We start from the raw sequence: 18,406 nt of genomic DNA, 5'->3' as shown, positions 1-18,406 counted from the left end.
TGTCTGCTTGTGTCTGTGTATATGAGGATGGATATGTGTGTGTGTGCGAGTGTATACCTGTCCTTTTTTCCCTCCTTTTTTCCCCCTAAGGTGAGTCTTTCCGCTCCCGGGATTGGAATGACTCCTTACCCTCTCCCTTAAAACCCACATCCTTTTGTCTTTCCCTCTCCTTCCCACTTTCCTGACGAGGCAACCATTGGTTGCGAAAGCTAGATTTTGTGTGTATGTTTGTGTTTGTCTGTGTGTCTATCGACCTGCCAGCGCTTTTGTTTGGTAAGTCTCATCATCTTTCTTTTTAAATATATATATATATATATATATAAAAAATAGAGGGAAACATTCCACGTGGGAAAAATTTGTTTGTTTGTGTGTCTATCGACCTGCCAGCGCTTTTGTTTGGTAAGTCTCATCATCTTTCTATATATATATATAACACACATGGTCTAACATATTATGTGACACATACCTGGAAGACATTGCTCTTGTGACCACTGTCGTAGGAAACTAATGTCTTTCCAACAGCCCAGTCCCATATCACAACACCAAGGTCATCTGAACCACTAGCAAGCTTATTTCCAGCTGCATTGAAGTGGAGAGCATTCACACATCCTTGATGGGCATCCAACTTGTACATCAACTCAAGACGTTGGACGGCATGCAGCGAGCCATAACAACGTTGATGAAAGAGGGAAGGACCTTGGCATCGGCCGGGGAAGCCACGCTGCCTGGAACAAGCAACAAAAACATATACCTTCCTTCAAAATAAGGAGTGTGGTTGTGAAATAAGTACTTCAAATGCAAAGTAATTTGCTTCAAATGTGTCACATTTATTGTATGTTTACAGAAGTATTTTACAATAAACATTTTCTAAAGCTGTATTTCAATACCTGACAAACACTGGGTCCTTCTCATTAAAAAGCTCAGTCTGTATCAAATCAAACCTTACAGTATCTATAGAGCAAACAAAAAATACAAAATTTCACACACCTTCTATGCATTCAAATTTCATAAAGTGAACACTGATCATTTTCTGAGTACCATGAAACAAAACAGTCCATAACTTTAAAACTATTAACCCCAAGTGTGGTACTGTGCACAATTAATAGCACACCATGCTAGTCCATGCTTAGAAGTTGGCAGTAACCCATGTGACTGCACTGCCAATCTGCAGCCAGCTTTGACACACCTTCCTCAGCACACGGTGCCAGCTCTGCCACGAAGCTGACTTTAAAGGACTGTACCGAACTCCAGTCAGTCTATTCATTCAGATCTGCCTGTGTAATCTAAGCTTTGTACATTAGTCTCTTGTTACTGTGGATGTCGAACCAGCCTATCTCAAGAACTCACACCGCAATATGCTCTGGACTTGCTGTTATTGTAAGTTAAGTGCAGGAAGTTATTTTGCTCTGTATCACAGAATCCACCCACTCCTTGGTATCAACATCTGAACGGCCCAACATCTGGTCACAAGGCAGTTCTCACATGTGTTCCACTGCATTTTCTACTTATCATACAAACAATTGGCAATGATATTAACTGTGAATCTTTCTTGCAGAACATGGTGCTTTGGCACACTTGTCTGCTTCTTTGCTTCGATGTTTAGGACTGTTTTTCAGAACATTTGCCCTGTAACTGATTGTGTTTTCTTGTTCTTTTCAGAGCCTGATCTTCCTAGCGATATTAATCTGTACTTTCTTTAGCAGTTGTACTCTATTTTCAAGTGTCTTTTTGTGTGTTTGATCATGGCTAGACCCCCACAAGAACTGTCACTAACTCAGGTACTTCAGTTTCTGGCACAGCAGATGCAGCAGCTGGTGGAGATTTCGCAGTTTGCTGCAATTCTGCTACCAATATGTGATGTTTGTTGAGTGAGCAAGTAGTTTTGGGAGCCCAAGAGGAAAAAAGCGCTCGATAACTCGCCTCGCACTTTTGGATGGATAATTATGTTTTCTGTCATTATTTTAAAATTTGTAATGTATTGAAAAACTGAAGTAAATATGGAAAATAAATTTTAAGTGTGGTCTTTTTTTAGAAGGTATTACTCTTTAAGATATATCAATTAAATATGTGCCAGTAACGTTTTAAATAATGGCATAAATGGCTGATCTTTATGTCTGAAATCCTTCTAAGTGGCTGGTCTTCAAAGTGTTAAGTATCCTCAAGGTAGCCAGAAGTTTCCCAAAGCAAAATTCCCTGAAAGTTCCCTGTTTTCCAGACAAGTTTTAGCATTTTTCCTTGACAAATTTGGGATCTAAAGGGTAAGTACAGACATAAGTTCACAAAAAAGTTTAAGGGCCTCTGTATTTCTAAATGTGTGAGCGAAGATCTAAATCGATATCTCTTGTAATGAACTGTTTTTAGATAGAGAAAGAAAGCCAGGGTGTTCCAAATGAATTTTACAACTTTGAAAATTCATACAAATTAATTTGTAGTACCTACAGAGGTGATTGTAGTGTCAATTTGTAAGGAAATACATCAAGTTTTGTCTCGCGTAGATTGCTAGAGCCAAATCACACCATAAAGAGCACTAGCAGCAGTTGTGTTAAAGACGGCTGCTAGCTGCATGTTTAGGTTTGAAGAATCAAAGTTGGCAAGAACAGTTCAGCATAATTCCTGTACCAAGGACACTAATACCTCCTAGTAGGCCTACAATTTATGAGTGACAAATGTTTTGTAGAAGCAGGGTGCTCAGAAAGACATGGGAAATAATCAGGTCGTCCAAGCACATCTGACGACATCACTGAGCAAGTGAGACAACGTTTCTGTCAACAGCCTACAAAAATCGACCCAGTGTGCATCTCATGAACTGCAATTCCAAAATATGGCTGTTTGGCATGTGTTGAGAAACCATTTGCATTTGAAACCATACAGATTGACGATGATCATACAACCAATAAAAGACACTGATAAAATTGCTCAAAAGAACTTCTGTGTGGATATGTTAAATCGGTTACATGGGGATGAACATTTCTTGGACAGTCGACCTTTCACTTAAGTGGCAAGGTTAACACACACAATTGTAGGATTTGGAGCAATGAAAATCCACATCAAACACTGCAACATGTTTGTGATAGCCCTAAACTGGACGTTTTTTGTGCATTGAGCAAGAACAAAGTGTATGGCACCTTTTCTTCCGCGCGAGAACCATCAACGGGATAGTGTACCTGTATATGTTACAACAATTTTTGATACCACAGATTGATGAGGACGACCAAAAATGAAATGTTTACATCATACAAGATGGTGCACCACCCTACTACCTAGCTGATGTCCAGGATTTTCTCAGTGACTGATTTCGTTGTCAATGGATTGGCCGTGATGCACCAATTGCATGGCCCCCACGTTCCCCAGACCTGACACCACTTGAATTTTTTTTTTATGGGTGTGCTGGCTTCTCTACCTGAACTTAGAGCAAGAATTTACGCCACCACTGAGCAAGTGACACCTGCAAAGCTACAGCAAGTTTGGGAAGAAAATGACTTCCGATGGGATGTGTTCAGCATAACCTACGAAAGCCACTTACAACATCTTTAGTTTAAGGTTTCAAAAAAAAACCTCTGTGTGCTGCCTTCCAAAATAACACTAAAGCCAGCTCTATATCTTCTTTCCATAAATTTATATGAATTTTTAAAGTTGTAAAGTCCTTTCTGAAAACACCCTCTAGGTTTCATTAAGACCATTGATATTATTTCATTTCAATTAAAAAAAAAACATTTAGTGAGAAAAATACACATTTCATTAGAGTCGGAAGGCAGATTTAAAATACCTTCACTGATTTCAGAAATAACCTCAGAAAAAAGTAGCCCTTTGAAAGAAGTATGTATGGCAAGAAAGAGTTGTGTAAAACAACACTATAGGTGACCGCTATAAAATGTTAGTTCTACTATGTTCATTATTGTTTGTTATTACCCACTGTGTTATGTCTATTATTTTACAGGTATTGTGTGGTTTTTCTTTCAACGAATACACGAGTACATAGCCTACAAACTGCCAGTGACTGCCACAATTTTCTTCTTCTTATCATCCATACTTTCCAATATATAAACTACTTTTGAAGCCCCAAAATATACTAGAATAAATAAAATGTTTATAAAACGCCACACTGTACTATGTACTTGTGGCGAGACAGTTTCACTTCCTGAAACCCATTGCCCATGGCCTCTGGCCTGCTAAGGAGCACTGCAGTCCTGGGTCCATGGATAAACCACAAAAATCTGCTGCATTATGGCACACACAAACAGACCTGGCCTATGGCAGTTTGGTGAGACTAGATCCGATGGTCAAGGCCTTCACATTAGGGAGAAACGATGGACTTCAGATCAGCAGGCCTGATCCATTAGAGATGCCCACAGAAATGGCTTGCGGTTTTGGCCCATCATGGAAGTCCACTCATGCAGCCAGCTATTCACTTGTCACAGACACCATGTTGTTGAAATGACACCACGGAGATCAACCCACGAAACAGATAACTTGCACAAATACCACGAAACAGATAACTTGCACAAATACTCTTGTGAATTAATACTAATGATGATAGGTAGAAAATCACCATAAAGATGATTGCTGAGCAGCAGACAGGCACATAGAAAAGACAAACACACTCTCATAACTAAATTTTTGGCCATGCCTTTGTCAGAAAACGAGAGCGCACACACATTCACACAATCACTCACACACACCTTGTGCAAGCACACGTGACCACTGTCTCCAGCCACTGTGTCAACAGTCTCTGAGAATCAGATGCAAACAAACCACTTCTCACACCTCTCTGCCTCTCACTGGCAGCTGCTAGACTAGTGACAAGAAGTGGGGAGTGGTAGAAATGGGAGAAGCAGTAAGAATGAGGGAGTAGGGAAGCGGCGCACACACTCAACTGTGCCCAGCCAGTGACGATGCACGACATCTCAATAAACAAGCCATTTCATCTACTGAGTCAAAAAAAAAAAAAAGATTTTTTCCAGTGTTTTTCTTTTTTCTTCAAATTTCTCTGATATTCCCATGATTTCCCTGACATTTGGAATTCACTGTTATTCGCTTATTTCCTGAACTCATGGCAACCCTGATCCTGATCCTAACCTTGCAACAGGTTTAACCATTACTGGAGCACAAACTTTGATTCTGCTCCTATTTGTGCAGTTGAGAGTAATGCACATTGTGCCCATAGGTCGCACGCCGCGGCGTGCAGAACGCGGCCAGGGCTGTGGGCCATGATTTACACAAAACCAGTGTGCTAGGAAACAGCCTAGCAGTGTTAAATACTGCCCTCAATGTTTCACAGCACAATGCCACAGATGTGCCAGTTGTGACACTAAATTTTGTCACTGTGGCAAGGATGGTCTATCTGTGGAAACTAAGATACAACAAGCACTCTGCACATTATCCAAGCTATAAGTCAATGCATGTTACACAATCTCTTCCAAGCCCAGTAGTGATTCTTGTGTTACACGGAACAAGTCAAATGCAACAGCAAAAATGTCACATAATTCTCTACACCAATGTCAGGCTAATAAACTGATTGTCAATCTGCAGACTGCCAAACACAAAATACGCATGCAATTAGACACTGGTGCATCAGTGACTCCGTTGCTGAACAGAAGCATACAGGGTGGTCCATTGATCATGACCAGGCCAAAATAACTCATTAAATAAGCGTCAAAATAAAAAAACTACAAAGAACGAAACTTGTCTAGTTTGAAGGGGGAAACCAGATGGCGCTATGGTTGACCCGCTAGATGGCGCTGCCATAGGTCAAACGGATAGCAACTGCATTTTTAAAAATAGGAACCCCCATTTTTTATTACATATTCATGTAGTACATAAAGAAATATGAATGTTTTAGTTGGACCACTTTTTTTGCTTTGTGATAGATGGTGCTATAATAGTCACAAACATATGGCTCACAATTTTAGACAAACAGCTGGTAAGGGGTAGGTTTTTTAAATTAAAATACAGAACGTAGGTACATTTGAACATTTTATTTCAGTTGCTCCAATGTGACACATGTACCTTTGTGAACTTATCATTTCTGAGAAAGCATGCTGTTACAGCTTGATTACCTGTAAATACCACACAAATGATCAAAATGATGTCCGCCAACCTCAAAATGATGTCCGCCAAACTCAATGCATTTGGCAATACGTGTAAAGACACTCTCAACAGCGAATAGTTCGCCTTCCGTAATGTTCGCACACGCATTGACAATGCGCTGACGCATGTTGTCAGGCGTTGTCGGTGTATCATGATAGCAAATATCCTTCAACTTTCCCCACAGAAAGAAATCCGGGGACGTCAGATCCGGTGAAGTGCGGGCTATTGTATGGTGCTTCGACTACCAACCCACCTGTCATGAAACATGCTATTCAATACCGCTTCAACTGCATGCGATCTATGTGCCGGACATCCATCATGTTGGAAGTATATTGCCATTCTGTCATGCAGTGAAACATCTTGTAGTAACATAGGTAAAACATTACGTAGGAAATCAGCATACATTGCACCATTTAGATTGCCATCGATAAAATGAGGGCCAATTATCCTTCCTCCCATAATGCCACATCATACATTAACCCACCAAGATTGCTGATGTTCCACTGGTTGCAGCCATCGTGGATTTTCCGTTGCCCAATAGTGCATATTATGCCGGTTTACGTTACCGCTGTTGGTTAATGACACTTCATCGCTAAATAGAATGTGTGCAAAAAAATCTGTCATCGTCCCGTAATTTCTCTTGTGCCCAGTGGCAGAACTGTACATGACATCCAAAGTCGTCGCCATACAATTCCTGGTGCATAGAAATATGGTACGGGTGCGATCAATGTTGATGTAGCATTCTCAACACAGACTTTTTGAGATTCCCAATTCTCACACAATTTGTCTGCTACTCATGTACAGATTATCTGCGACTGCAGCTAAAACACCTATTTGGTTGCAGGTCGCGGTTGACGTTTCACATGTGGCTGAACACTTCCTGTTTCCTTAAATAACTACCCGGAGAATGGTCCAGACACTTGGATGATGTCGTCCAGGATACCAAGCAGAATACATAGCACACGGCCATTGGAAATTTTGATCACAATAGCCACACATCAGCACGATAAATGGTCCATTTTAACACGGGTAATGTATCACGAAGCAAATACCATCCGCACTGGTGGAATGTTACGCGATACCATGTACTTATATGTTTGTGACTATTACAGTGCCATCTATCACAAAGCAAAAAATGTGGTCCAATAGTTATGGTATCCACCTTTTGCAGTCACATTTAACCACCATCCGGGGACCCCCTCCCCTCCTAGGAATGTCAGTGAACTTCAAGCTGTAATGGGTAAACAAACTCACTACATTTCATTCATTCCAAATGCTGCACAGATTGTGGCTCCAGTGCATCATCTTCGATGAAAGAAAATTCCGTTTGTGTGGGCTGGGTAGTGTCTCGTTGCACTTCAGAAAATAAAGGGCGTTTCATCGAGTGATTGCTGTTCGGTACATTTTGATCCCACTATGCCGGTTGTGCTGACGGTTGACACATTCTCTTATGGAATAGGAGCTGTTCTCTCTCACAGGGTTGGATCATTGGACAGGCCACATGACTTGAGGAAGCTCTTTCTATTGTATGTGGGGTGACCAAATTCCATTGACACTTGTACAGCAGAAAATTCTACTTTGTAAAGGACCACAAGCCTCACACCACCTTGTTCGGCCCTTTACATAAAATTCCTCCATGCACACTGCAAAAGCTGCAGCAATGGTCTCTGCTCCTCTCCAGTTATCAGCACGAAACTGTATACTGGCCAACAACTAAACATTCTTTCTCACCTCCCAAGTAGGCATGGATTCGGCATCGACACCTCTGATGATTCTTGTTTTCACACTGATGTCCAAGACAATGAAACACTTGATAGTTTTCCCATCGGCCAGCAAGAGAATGCTCAAGCAATGGCTGCAGACCCAAAACTCAAGATTCTGTTGCAGTACCTACACACTGGTCACATTCAAAATTAAGAAAATAATAATCCAGTCGTATCATACACAGTTATTTTGCACTTTGGCACAGCTTTGTGTGGGCTGCACGATTCTCCCACGAGTTTTTCCACTCACAGTGTCAGTGGCCAGGAGGATCCTGCAGCCTCAGCCACTTTTGCCTCCCTCGCATCCTGGGCTGTGGACACTCCAGTCCCTGATGTGCCCCTGCCAATAGAAGATTCTCCATCTCTGGGCAATGTTTCCAGCCATTCGCAAGATGAATGTCTTGAGTGCGGGCAGGAGCTTGCCATCAGCTGAAGTTCTGGTTCCTGCCTCCTCAATCATATCCCCAAACTATTTACTTCCTACTCCCACCTTGGACTACCAACATCCATCGCACCTACAACAGCTTCAAAATCTTCCACACATCCCCTCATAGCCTTGCTGACCTACTACATTTACACACTGTCAGAACTCCCTCCCACCAATATACAGAATCCAGAACATAAACAGACCTGAAACACAGTCGTGAACCTTTCCTCCAAAAGCCATAATGCAACAGAAATATAGTCCTTTCCAAATGCCTTACCTTTAACCCCACTTCCAAATTCAATCATGCTGGCCTTGTTAAAGACCTTCTCTTCTTCTCCCTGTTTCTACAAGGGAAAAGCTTCTTTGTCACCAACCCTACCAATAACACTGAGCCCAAAGCCAATGTTGAAATCTCATGACTCATTTCATTCCTCCATCCAACTATGATCCACCCCCACTGCCCCAAAATCACCCCGTTAATGTTCCAGAATTTTTTTATCCTCAAACGTTGCCTCACCATCATTCCCCAAATCCTTCAACATAGAAGCTAACCTTACACCCGCAGAAAGAAGTGCAATCCACCACCTGAAAATTGATCCCAATCTCATAATCCTACCTGCCGACAAAGGCTTCGCCACTGTGGTTTTGAACTGCAGAGATTATCTGGCAGAAGGATTCTACCAGAAGGATTCTGCCAGATATCATATTTATCCATCTGAAAACCCTGCCACAGTGACTACTTTTCATAAATCCAACAGGGTCTCCAGTCTCCATAAATCCTTCGACCAATCCCCGAGACTCTCCCCCCACCCCCTACCAGTGCCCCTACTCCCACCTTCTAAATGCTTCCTGAAGCCCATAAGCCCCATCACTCTGGACACCCCATTGTGGCTGGTTTTCTGTGCCGCCACAGAGAATCTCTGCTCTTGTCCACTGACACCTTCAGGAAAGTTCTCGCACCCAAATTATTCTTGGTACCGAGAGCTATCCAAAACCCAAAGTAGAAGGCACTTTGATATTTAGCGAGTCATGGAAGTCATATCAGAAAGACAGATTAGATGCCATGGAAGGGGGAGTGTTCACATTGTTGACAGAAACACTGTGTGTATTGAGGTTGAAGTTGAGTTTGACAGTGAAGTTACCTTGTCGCGTACAAGAAGTGTTGATGAAACTAAGCTAATTTTGGATGTTTTCACCAGCCACTTGATTTTGATGCAAGAAATCTCAAGTCATTCGAAGAAAATCTACGGTCAGCACAGCATAAATAACCAGATCATGCAATAATAGTTGGAGGCGACTTTAAGCTACTAAATATAAATGGGGTGTCTATGGATTCATTGCAGTGGAACAGACAGACAATCTTGCAAAGTACTTTTGATCATGTTTCCCAAAAACATGTCTTCAGCAGCTAGTTTGGCAGTCCACACACAATGGCGATATCCTGGACCCTGCAGGAGCTTATTGACGGTGTCAGTATCGAGACTGGTATTACTGATCAATATATCATAGTGACTTTGTTACAAAAGTTAATGAATCAGTCAAGAAGGCAAGGAGATTGTTAAAGAGCAGATAAGCAGTTCTTAGCATCTCACTTAGACAATAAACTTACATAACTTAATACTATTATGATGGGCACTGCAGAATTGCGTGTAAAATTTAAACAGATTTTAAATCATGGTCAGGGAAAGTATGTGCCTAGTAAGTGGATTAAGGATGGAAAAGAACCACTGTCATAACAAAATTTGGAAAATACTGAACAAGCAAAGGTTGTTGCATTCTTGGCTCAAAAGGGAATGCAAAAATGACTGACAAAGATTAGTATAGATTTGTGCACCTGTGAAAGTGTCTATATGCAAAGCATACCACCGTCATACTTAGCAAGCGATCTGTCTGAAAACCCAAGAAAATTCCGTTCTATATCGAATTTGGGTCTAAGGCTTTCATCCAATCATTACTTGAGCAGTCTGGTGTCTCAGTGGAAGATAACACAAAGGAAGCTGAAGTTTTGAATTCCACATTTAAGAAATCACTTACGCAGGATAATTGTACAAACATACCATCGTTCAACCACTGAACAGACTCCTATATGGACGACATAGTAGTAAGTACCCCTGGCATAGAGAAATAACTGACTGAGATGAATACAAATAAGCCACCAGGTCCGGATGAAATCCCCTTTCGGTCTTACAAAGAGTACACCTTGGCGCTAGCTCCTTACTTAGCTTGCATGTATCAGGAATCTCTCACCCAGTGCAAAGCCCCAAACAAATGGAAAAAGGCACAGGTTACTCATGAATGTAAGAAGGATAAAAGAATGGACTGCTAAATTACAAATCAATATCCTTAACATAGGTTTGCTGCAGCATTCTTGAACACATTCTGCCTTTGAATGTAATAAATTTCCTCAATACCGAGAAGCTTATATCCACTCTTGCAAAACTCAGCTTGCCTTTTTCTCACAATATACTGTGATCTATGGAAGAAGAACTACACACACATCCCAAATTTCTATATTTCCTAAATGCATTTGACACGGAGCCCCACTGCAGACTGTTAATGAAGGCACAAAGTTGTGAAATAGGTTTGCAGATTCATGAGTGGCTCAAAAACTTTTTAAGCAATAGAACCAAGTATGTTGCCCTTGATGGCGAATGTTCATCAGGGACAAGGGTATTTCTAGCTGTTGCGATGAATGGCAGCTGGCTCTAAATGCAGAAAAATGTAAGCTAATAAAGGCAAGTAGGAAAAACAAATCAGTAATGTCTGGATACAGTATCAGTAACCTGCTGCTTGATACAGTCATCAATTAAATATGAAATGGAATGAGCACATCAGGTTGGTAGTCAGGAAGGTGAATGCTTGACTTTGTTTTATTGGGAGAGTTTTGGGAAAGTGTAGCTCACCTATAGAGGAGACTGCATATAGGATGTTAGTGTGCCCATGCAGTGCCCACTGCCAGCACAATACTGTGGCTTGCAGAGAATGTATGTACAGGGTGTTTCAAAAATGACCGGTATATTTGAAACGGCAATAAAAACTAAACGAGCAGCGATAGAAATACACCGTTTGTTGCAATATGCTTGGGACAACAGTACATTTTCAGGCAGACAAACTTTCGAAATTACAGTAGTTACAATTTTCAACAACAGATGGCGCTGCGGTCTGGGAAACTCTATAGTACGATATTTTCCACATATCCACCATGCGTAGCAATAATATGGCGTAGTCTCTGAATGAAATTACCCGAAACCTTTGACAACGTGTCTGGCGGAATGGCTTCACATGCAGATAAGATGTACTGCTTCAGCTGTTCAATTGTTTCTGGATTCTGGCGGTACACCTGGTCTTTCAAGTGTCCCCACAGAAAGAAGTCACAGGGGTTCATGTCTGGCGAATAGGGAGGCCAATCCACGCCGCCTCCTGTATGTTTCGGATAGCCCAAAGCAATCACACGATCATCGAAATATTCATTCAGGAAATTAAAGACGTCGGCCGTGCGATGTGGCCGGGCACCATCTTGCATAAACCACGAGGTGTTCGCAGTGTCGTCTAAGGCAGTTTGTACCGCCACAAATTGACGAAGAATGTCCAGATAGCGTGATGCAGTAATCGTTTCGGATCTGAAAAATGGGCCAATGATTCCTTTGGAAGAAATGGCGGCCCAGACCAGTACTTTTTGAGGATGCAGGGACGATGGGACTGCAACATGGGGCTTTTCGGTTCCCCATATGCGCCAGTTCTGTTTATTGACAAAGCCGTCCAGGTAAAAATAGGCTTCATCAGTAAACCAAATGCTGCCCACATGCATATCGCCGTCATCAATCCTGTGCACTATATCGTTAGCGAATGTCTCTCGTGCAGCAATGGTAGCGGCGCTGAGGGGTTGCCGCGTTTGAATTTTGTATGGATAGAGGTGTAAACTCTGGCGCATGAGACGATACGTGGACGTTGGCGTCATTTGGACCGCATCTGCAACATGGCGAACGGAAACCCGAGGATGCTGTTGGATCACCTGCTGCACTAGCTGCGCGTTGCCCTCTGTGGTTGCCGTACGCGGTCGCCCTACCTTTCCAGCATGTTCATCCGTCACGTTCCCAGTCTGTTGAAATTTTTCAAACAGATCCTTTATTGTATCGCTTTTCGGTCCTTTGGTTACATTAAACCTCTGCTGAAAACTTCGTCTTGTTGCAACAACACTGTGTTCTAGGCGGTGGAATTCCAACACCAGAAAAATCCTCTGTTCTAATGAATAAACCATGTTGTCTACAGCACACTTGCACGTTGTGAACAGCACATGCTTACAGCAGAAAGATGACGTACAGAATGGCGCACCCAAAGACTGCGTCGTCTTCTATATCTTTCAGATCACTTGCAGCGCCATCTGTTGTTGAAAATTGTAACTACTGTAATTTCGAAAGTTTGTCCCAAGCATATTGCAACAAACGGTGTATTTCTATCGCTGCTCGTTTAGTTTTTATTGCCGTTTCAAATATACCGGTCATTTTTGAAACACCCTGTACATGTAAATGTTGCCCATAACCTACCCTACTACATAGAAGTAAAAGACACCTGCGATTTCCTCCACCAACTCTCCACAGTTCTTATTCCTTTATCACACAGCACCCCCTTCACTACTGATACTGTGTCCCTCTACACAAACATCCCCAATGCTCATGACCTTAATGTTGAACTGAATCCAAACCTGCCATCTCCTTCCTGATCACCATGTCTAAATATATCCTCACCCACAATTACTTCACCCCTGAAGGCATCATCTACAAACAGTTGTATAGCAATGGGCACTTGCATGACACCATCCTATACCAACCTATTCATGGACCTTCTAGAAGAATCCTTCCTAACCACCCAAAATCCCTAACCCCTCACTTGGTTCAGATTCACTGACGACAACTTAGTGATATGGGCTGAGGGTGAGGAAACACCCGGTCCACATTTCTCCAGAACTTCAACACCTTCTGCTCCATTCGCTTCACCTGGTCCTCCTCAACTCAACAAGCCACCTTCTTCACTGTTCACCTCAATCTCAAATATGGCTACATCAGAACCTCCATCCCTATCAACCATACCAACCATCAGTAGTATCTCAGCTTTGATAGCTGCCACCCACTCAATACCAACAAATCCCTTCCATAAAGCCTAGCCACCCATTGCTGTCACATCTGTAGTGATGATCAGCCCCTGTCCAAATATATGAAGGGTCTCACTGTGGCCTTCACAGACTGAAATTACCCTCTCAACCTTGTACAGAAACAGATCTCCCATGCATAGATTCTCCAGTAACCTACTGCCTCCTGCAGTGGTATCCTGCTGCCCACCTAACCTGTGCAACATCTTTGTCCATCCCTGCTCCACACCTGCTACCAAACCACTGCCTCATGGCTCATATCCTTGCATTGGACCTAGGTGCAAAGCCTATTCCAAACGTCCTACCACCACTACCTACCCCAGTCCAGTCACAGGCATCACCTATCCCACCGAAGTTAGGGCTACCAGTTAAAGCAGTCATGTGATATACAAACTAAGCTGCAACCACTGTGCTGCTTTCTAAAATGTGCATAACAATAAGCTGTCTATCTGCAAGAATGGCCACCAATAAACTGTGGCTGAGAGACAGCTTGACTACCTAGCAGCTGAACATGCTGCCCAACACACTGTGCTTCACTTCAGTAATTGTTCCACAGCCTGTGCCATCTGGATCCAACACCAGATTTTCTAAACTGTCCAGGTGGTAATTCTACCTGCTATATTTCCTACATTCCCATGACTCTCCTGGCCTCAACCTTTGCTAGTCCCTGACCATCACCCACTTATTCCCTTCCCTGCTTCCACTCCTGGACTACACACCCTCATATTTCACCCACATAGCCACTAATCTTTTCCCCCCTCCTCTACTGCTCTCTCATTTGCCCACCCCCACCCCTCCCCAATAAAATTGCATTTAGCAGCCCTACCCTGTCCCCAAGTTGTCACTGCACACTCCAACAAGCAGCACTACACCCTCCTTACCATCCCCTACCCTGGTATTTCTCTCCCTCCCCATCCCAGCCTCCTCCTTATCACCACAATCCACGCAGGTTGCTTCACCCATCAGGCACAGGATGCAGGTGCTCACAGTCTTGCCTCAGTGACCAGTGACTCTGTGTGTGTGTGTGTGTGTGTGTGTGTGTGTGTGTGTGTGTGTGAGTGAGTGAGACGTGTTTATGTTTACTACTTTAAAATACTTTAAAAGAAAGCCCTCTGGCTGAAACCTTAAATGCATAGCAGTCTTTTTTGTGCCTGTCTGCAACTCAACATCTCATCTATATGGTGATTAGCAATCTATACTTTTCATAATAATACAGCTAGCATGTTTAATATGTAGTGGTTTAGGTAAGGATAAAGTTAAACTGCATGCTACCAAATCTGAGAACTGGCACTATTTTTTACGGCAGTTAACTAATCCAACTGTGTGAGACTCGAATCTTCTGCAGTAGTATGTTGTTTGAAAATGGTTTGCATATGGCACTTAGTTATAGCTGTGCATTATAATTTTTTGACCAGTCTCCTGTACACAAACCAAATGGATTGCAAGAAAGCAGAAAAGCCAGGCAGTAGTTACATTCCGTAGTACTGCCAATAGGCACACACAATAGCGAAGGCAAAACACTACCTAATTTTCAGTACTAACATTTCCTTCTTCGGAGATGAGATAGGGATAGGTTGGGGAAAATTAAAGAAGACAGAATGAGCTGTCCTGCCTTATACCCATCCCAACAAATCCCTTTTCCTTCCCAAGGAAGGAATGATTAGTTCTAGAAGCTAGAAAGTTACATGTGTCTAACCAGCAGTACCACATATTTTATCTCCTAAAGGCAAGTACTGGCCAGAAATTGCAATCATGCGTTTTTAGTTTTCTCGTTGAGTTTTCCTCTGATACAATATGTATGACCCAAACTTTTCAGGTAAAAAATAAAAGGGGCAGTTTTCAGATTTCAAAAAATCATTTTTTTTAGAATTTTGCACTATTTATTTAATCCCTCAGTAATAGTGCGTTGTATATCAAATTAAAGTATAGTTCAAGAGCTATAAAATCACATGAGTCAACTCCACAGCTTCAATTGTTTCAGTGTTATAAGCAAACACATTCCTCAAAAACATTTTGAAAATTGGACAGTTTTTCAAATTTTGAAACTCAAAATCAAGAACTAGCATGGTCAAAGTCTCTTAGAATTTATAGTACTTGTTAACTACACTAATAAGAAACCTGAAATCTGGGACACTGAGGTACAAAACTTGACCAAAAGTGTCAATTTGGTACAGATTGACGGCTTAGGAACACAACACACTGATATGGACGTCATTTCTCCGCATGCTATGTAACACAGAATACAAATAGTTGCCTGTCTGCCATGAGTTTTACTGGCCACAGCTGCCATCTTAAACTGATAACTCTGAAGCAAGTTCACAGCTATATTTTAAGGCATTCACAAGAAGAGCAGGCTAAAATCAAATTATTCCATTCACGTTTTCTCAAAAAACTGATCACACGAATATACCTCTGCTGTCATGGAAATGTTTTCACAATTGGTTGACAGCTATGAGCCATAGCAAATGGATTCAAAATCTGAGAACAACCTCCCTCTATATCTTTATAGATAGTTGGCAAACCACAGTTAGATGCACAGCAGAGGATATTTAGCACAGTACCGCATATTAGGTATTATTCTCATTCAAATGAAACATGAAGGGAGGAAGAATGACTGCTTAAATCTTGTCTTCATAGTCCATGTGACATTTACACATAGTGGACTAAATAATATTCTAGATTCTTCACTTAGTAATGGTATTTGAAAATTTGTAGGTAGGACTTCAGAGGATAACTGCAATCTATCTTCAAAAGGCTGCCAATTCTCATCTTTCAACACTTCCATGACAATTTCCTATGAGTCGAGTAAACCTGTAGCCATTAGTGGTATCCCTCTTTCCTTACGTTCAACATTCCCTGTTAGTCTTGTAATGGGCCCATCACATTTGAGCAAAACACACACAAGTTTTGTGAGCAGTCTTCATCGTAGACTGACAGTTTCCCCAGAATCCTGCCAACAAAGCGATGTCTGCCAGTTGCTTTTCCTACGTGATTATTCCATTTCACACTCCAACAAACTGTCTCCATACAACATGCTATGCTCTCTCTACCAATAAATCCTCAATCCAGTCACAAATTTCATTCGATACTCCTTACATTGATAATTTTTTAAAATAAATATTGGTGTGGTACTGAGTCAAAAGCTTTTGAGAAGTCTGGTAATACTGCCTCTGTGTGCCTGGCTTGATCCATGGCTTTTAGAACGTCCCGAGAGAAAATAAATTGGGTTTCATATGATCGATGTTTTCAGAAACTATGCTGGTAAGCATGAAGGATATACCTTCTGTTTGAGATATTTCATTATTATGAAAAGGATAGTTGCTACTCACCAAATAGCGGAGATGCTGAGTCGCAGAGAGGCACAATAAAAAGACTGTCCAAAAGTGAGCTGTCGGCCACAGGACATTTGTTGAAACACACATATGACCACAGCCCCTGACATCTGCCAGAGTCTGTCTGTCTGTCTCTCTCTCTGTCTCTCTCTCTCTCTGTCTGTCTGTCTGTCTGTCTGTCTGTGTGTGTGTGTGTGTGTGTGTGTGTGTGTTAGATATTTCATTATGTTTGATCTCAAAATATGTTCTAGAATTCTACAAAAAATGATCAATGGACACTGGACAGTGGCTTGGTGAATCACTTCTGCTGCCCTTCCTGTAGACAGTTGTGAACTTTAATCCTACCACTGGGCAAAGTTTTCTGTTCAAACAATCTGTGATATGTTATGGTTAAAATCAGAACTAAATCAGCTGCAAATGCTAAACAGAACCTCAAAGAGATTCCATCAGCCATGGAGTCTTGTCAATTTTCATGATTTTTAGCTGATTCTCAATACCACTCACACCTTTGCAGTTGTGAGAGAAGTAAAGTGGGGCATTACTTCTGTTCCTTCCTTGGTAAAGGTATTTTAAAACCAATTTCAGCTTGTCTGCTTTTGCTTTAGTACCCTCAACTTCAGTTTCTGTGTCCTCCATGGGCGTCTGGACACTAAAATTTGTGCCACTGACAGCCTTTACGCATGACCAGTATTCATATGGGTTTTGTGAAAGATCTCAACAAGATTCTGCTCCAGTAGTAATCTATACAGATCCCTAAATTAAGACTTCTTGTAGGTTTCCATGAACGGAAAACAGCGGTGCTTCACAGCATCACTATGAAATACGTATGTCTACCTCATTTCAACATGATGCTTATAAGAACAGGACCCCATCAGACACAAATTCCCCTGTGACCACGTATCACGAGTGATTTTTCCTACTTAATAAACATCATCCCTCCAACATTTTCCTCTTACTGAATCTCTGACTCTAAAACATAGCTTTGTTTGTGGCACTGTTTGATCCTATCACAACTTTATTATTATCTTTCTGTCTATTTAAATTTGAGTGAAGCTCTAATTTGGCAAGCATCTTCTCTATACACACTTTCCAATCTGATATGGCTTTGAATATGGGCTTTCCAAAAGAATCTCATTGCAATGAAACAACTGAGCATAGAGACCGCATGAATGCAGTAACCTTCACGAAAAAGTCATTTCAGAGTTGCAACTACCATTATTTATTTCTATGGATGCTTGTATATTTTCTTTTATTGCAACATTATATCTCAAAGTGTTCATGTAAATGTGATCCATAGAACATGCAAATACTTTATGAATTAACATCAAATATGTGAATGATGACAAATTTCCTGTAGATTCAAACTGATTGCCAGACCAGGACTCTACACTGGGACCTCTGCCTTTTGCGGACAAATTCTATATCAATTGAGCTCTCCAAGAACAACTCACCCTCACAGGATCACTTCTACCAGCACCACCTCTACTGGCTTCCAAACTTCAAATAAGTTCTCACGCATACTTAGTTGGCGTAGGTCACAAGTCATGCTTGGATAGCTCAGTTGGTGGAGCACTTGCCTGCAAAAGGCAAAGGTCCCAGGTTCAGGTTCCAGTCCAGTGCACGGATTTAGTCTGCCGGAAAGTTTCAAATC

At 41.7% G+C, this 18,406-nt stretch overlaps 1 protein-coding gene across 3 annotated transcripts in view; it reads right to left on the bottom strand.

The window, feature by feature from the left end:
* LOC126092014 (DDB1- and CUL4-associated factor 8-like) overlaps window positions 1–18,406 on the bottom strand; it is a 138,333-nt gene that overhangs the window by 105,828 nt on the left and 14,099 nt on the right. For all 3 annotated transcript variants that reach the window (XM_049907394.1, XM_049907395.1, XM_049907396.1), the window contains one exon: window positions 467–725. In XM_049907394.1, the coding sequence (XP_049763351.1) occupies window positions 467–725 (259 nt within the window). The remainder of the gene's footprint in view (window positions 1–466; window positions 726–18,406) is intronic.

Source organism: Schistocerca cancellata, chromosome 7 (genome assembly GCF_023864275.1).
Source record: "Schistocerca cancellata isolate TAMUIC-IGC-003103 chromosome 7, iqSchCanc2.1, whole genome shotgun sequence".
In the NCBI taxonomy this organism is placed as follows: domain Eukaryota; kingdom Metazoa; phylum Arthropoda; class Insecta; order Orthoptera; family Acrididae; genus Schistocerca; species Schistocerca cancellata.
The sequence above is the reverse complement of the archived record's forward strand: the minus strand, read 5'-3'. Positions and strand labels throughout refer to the sequence as shown.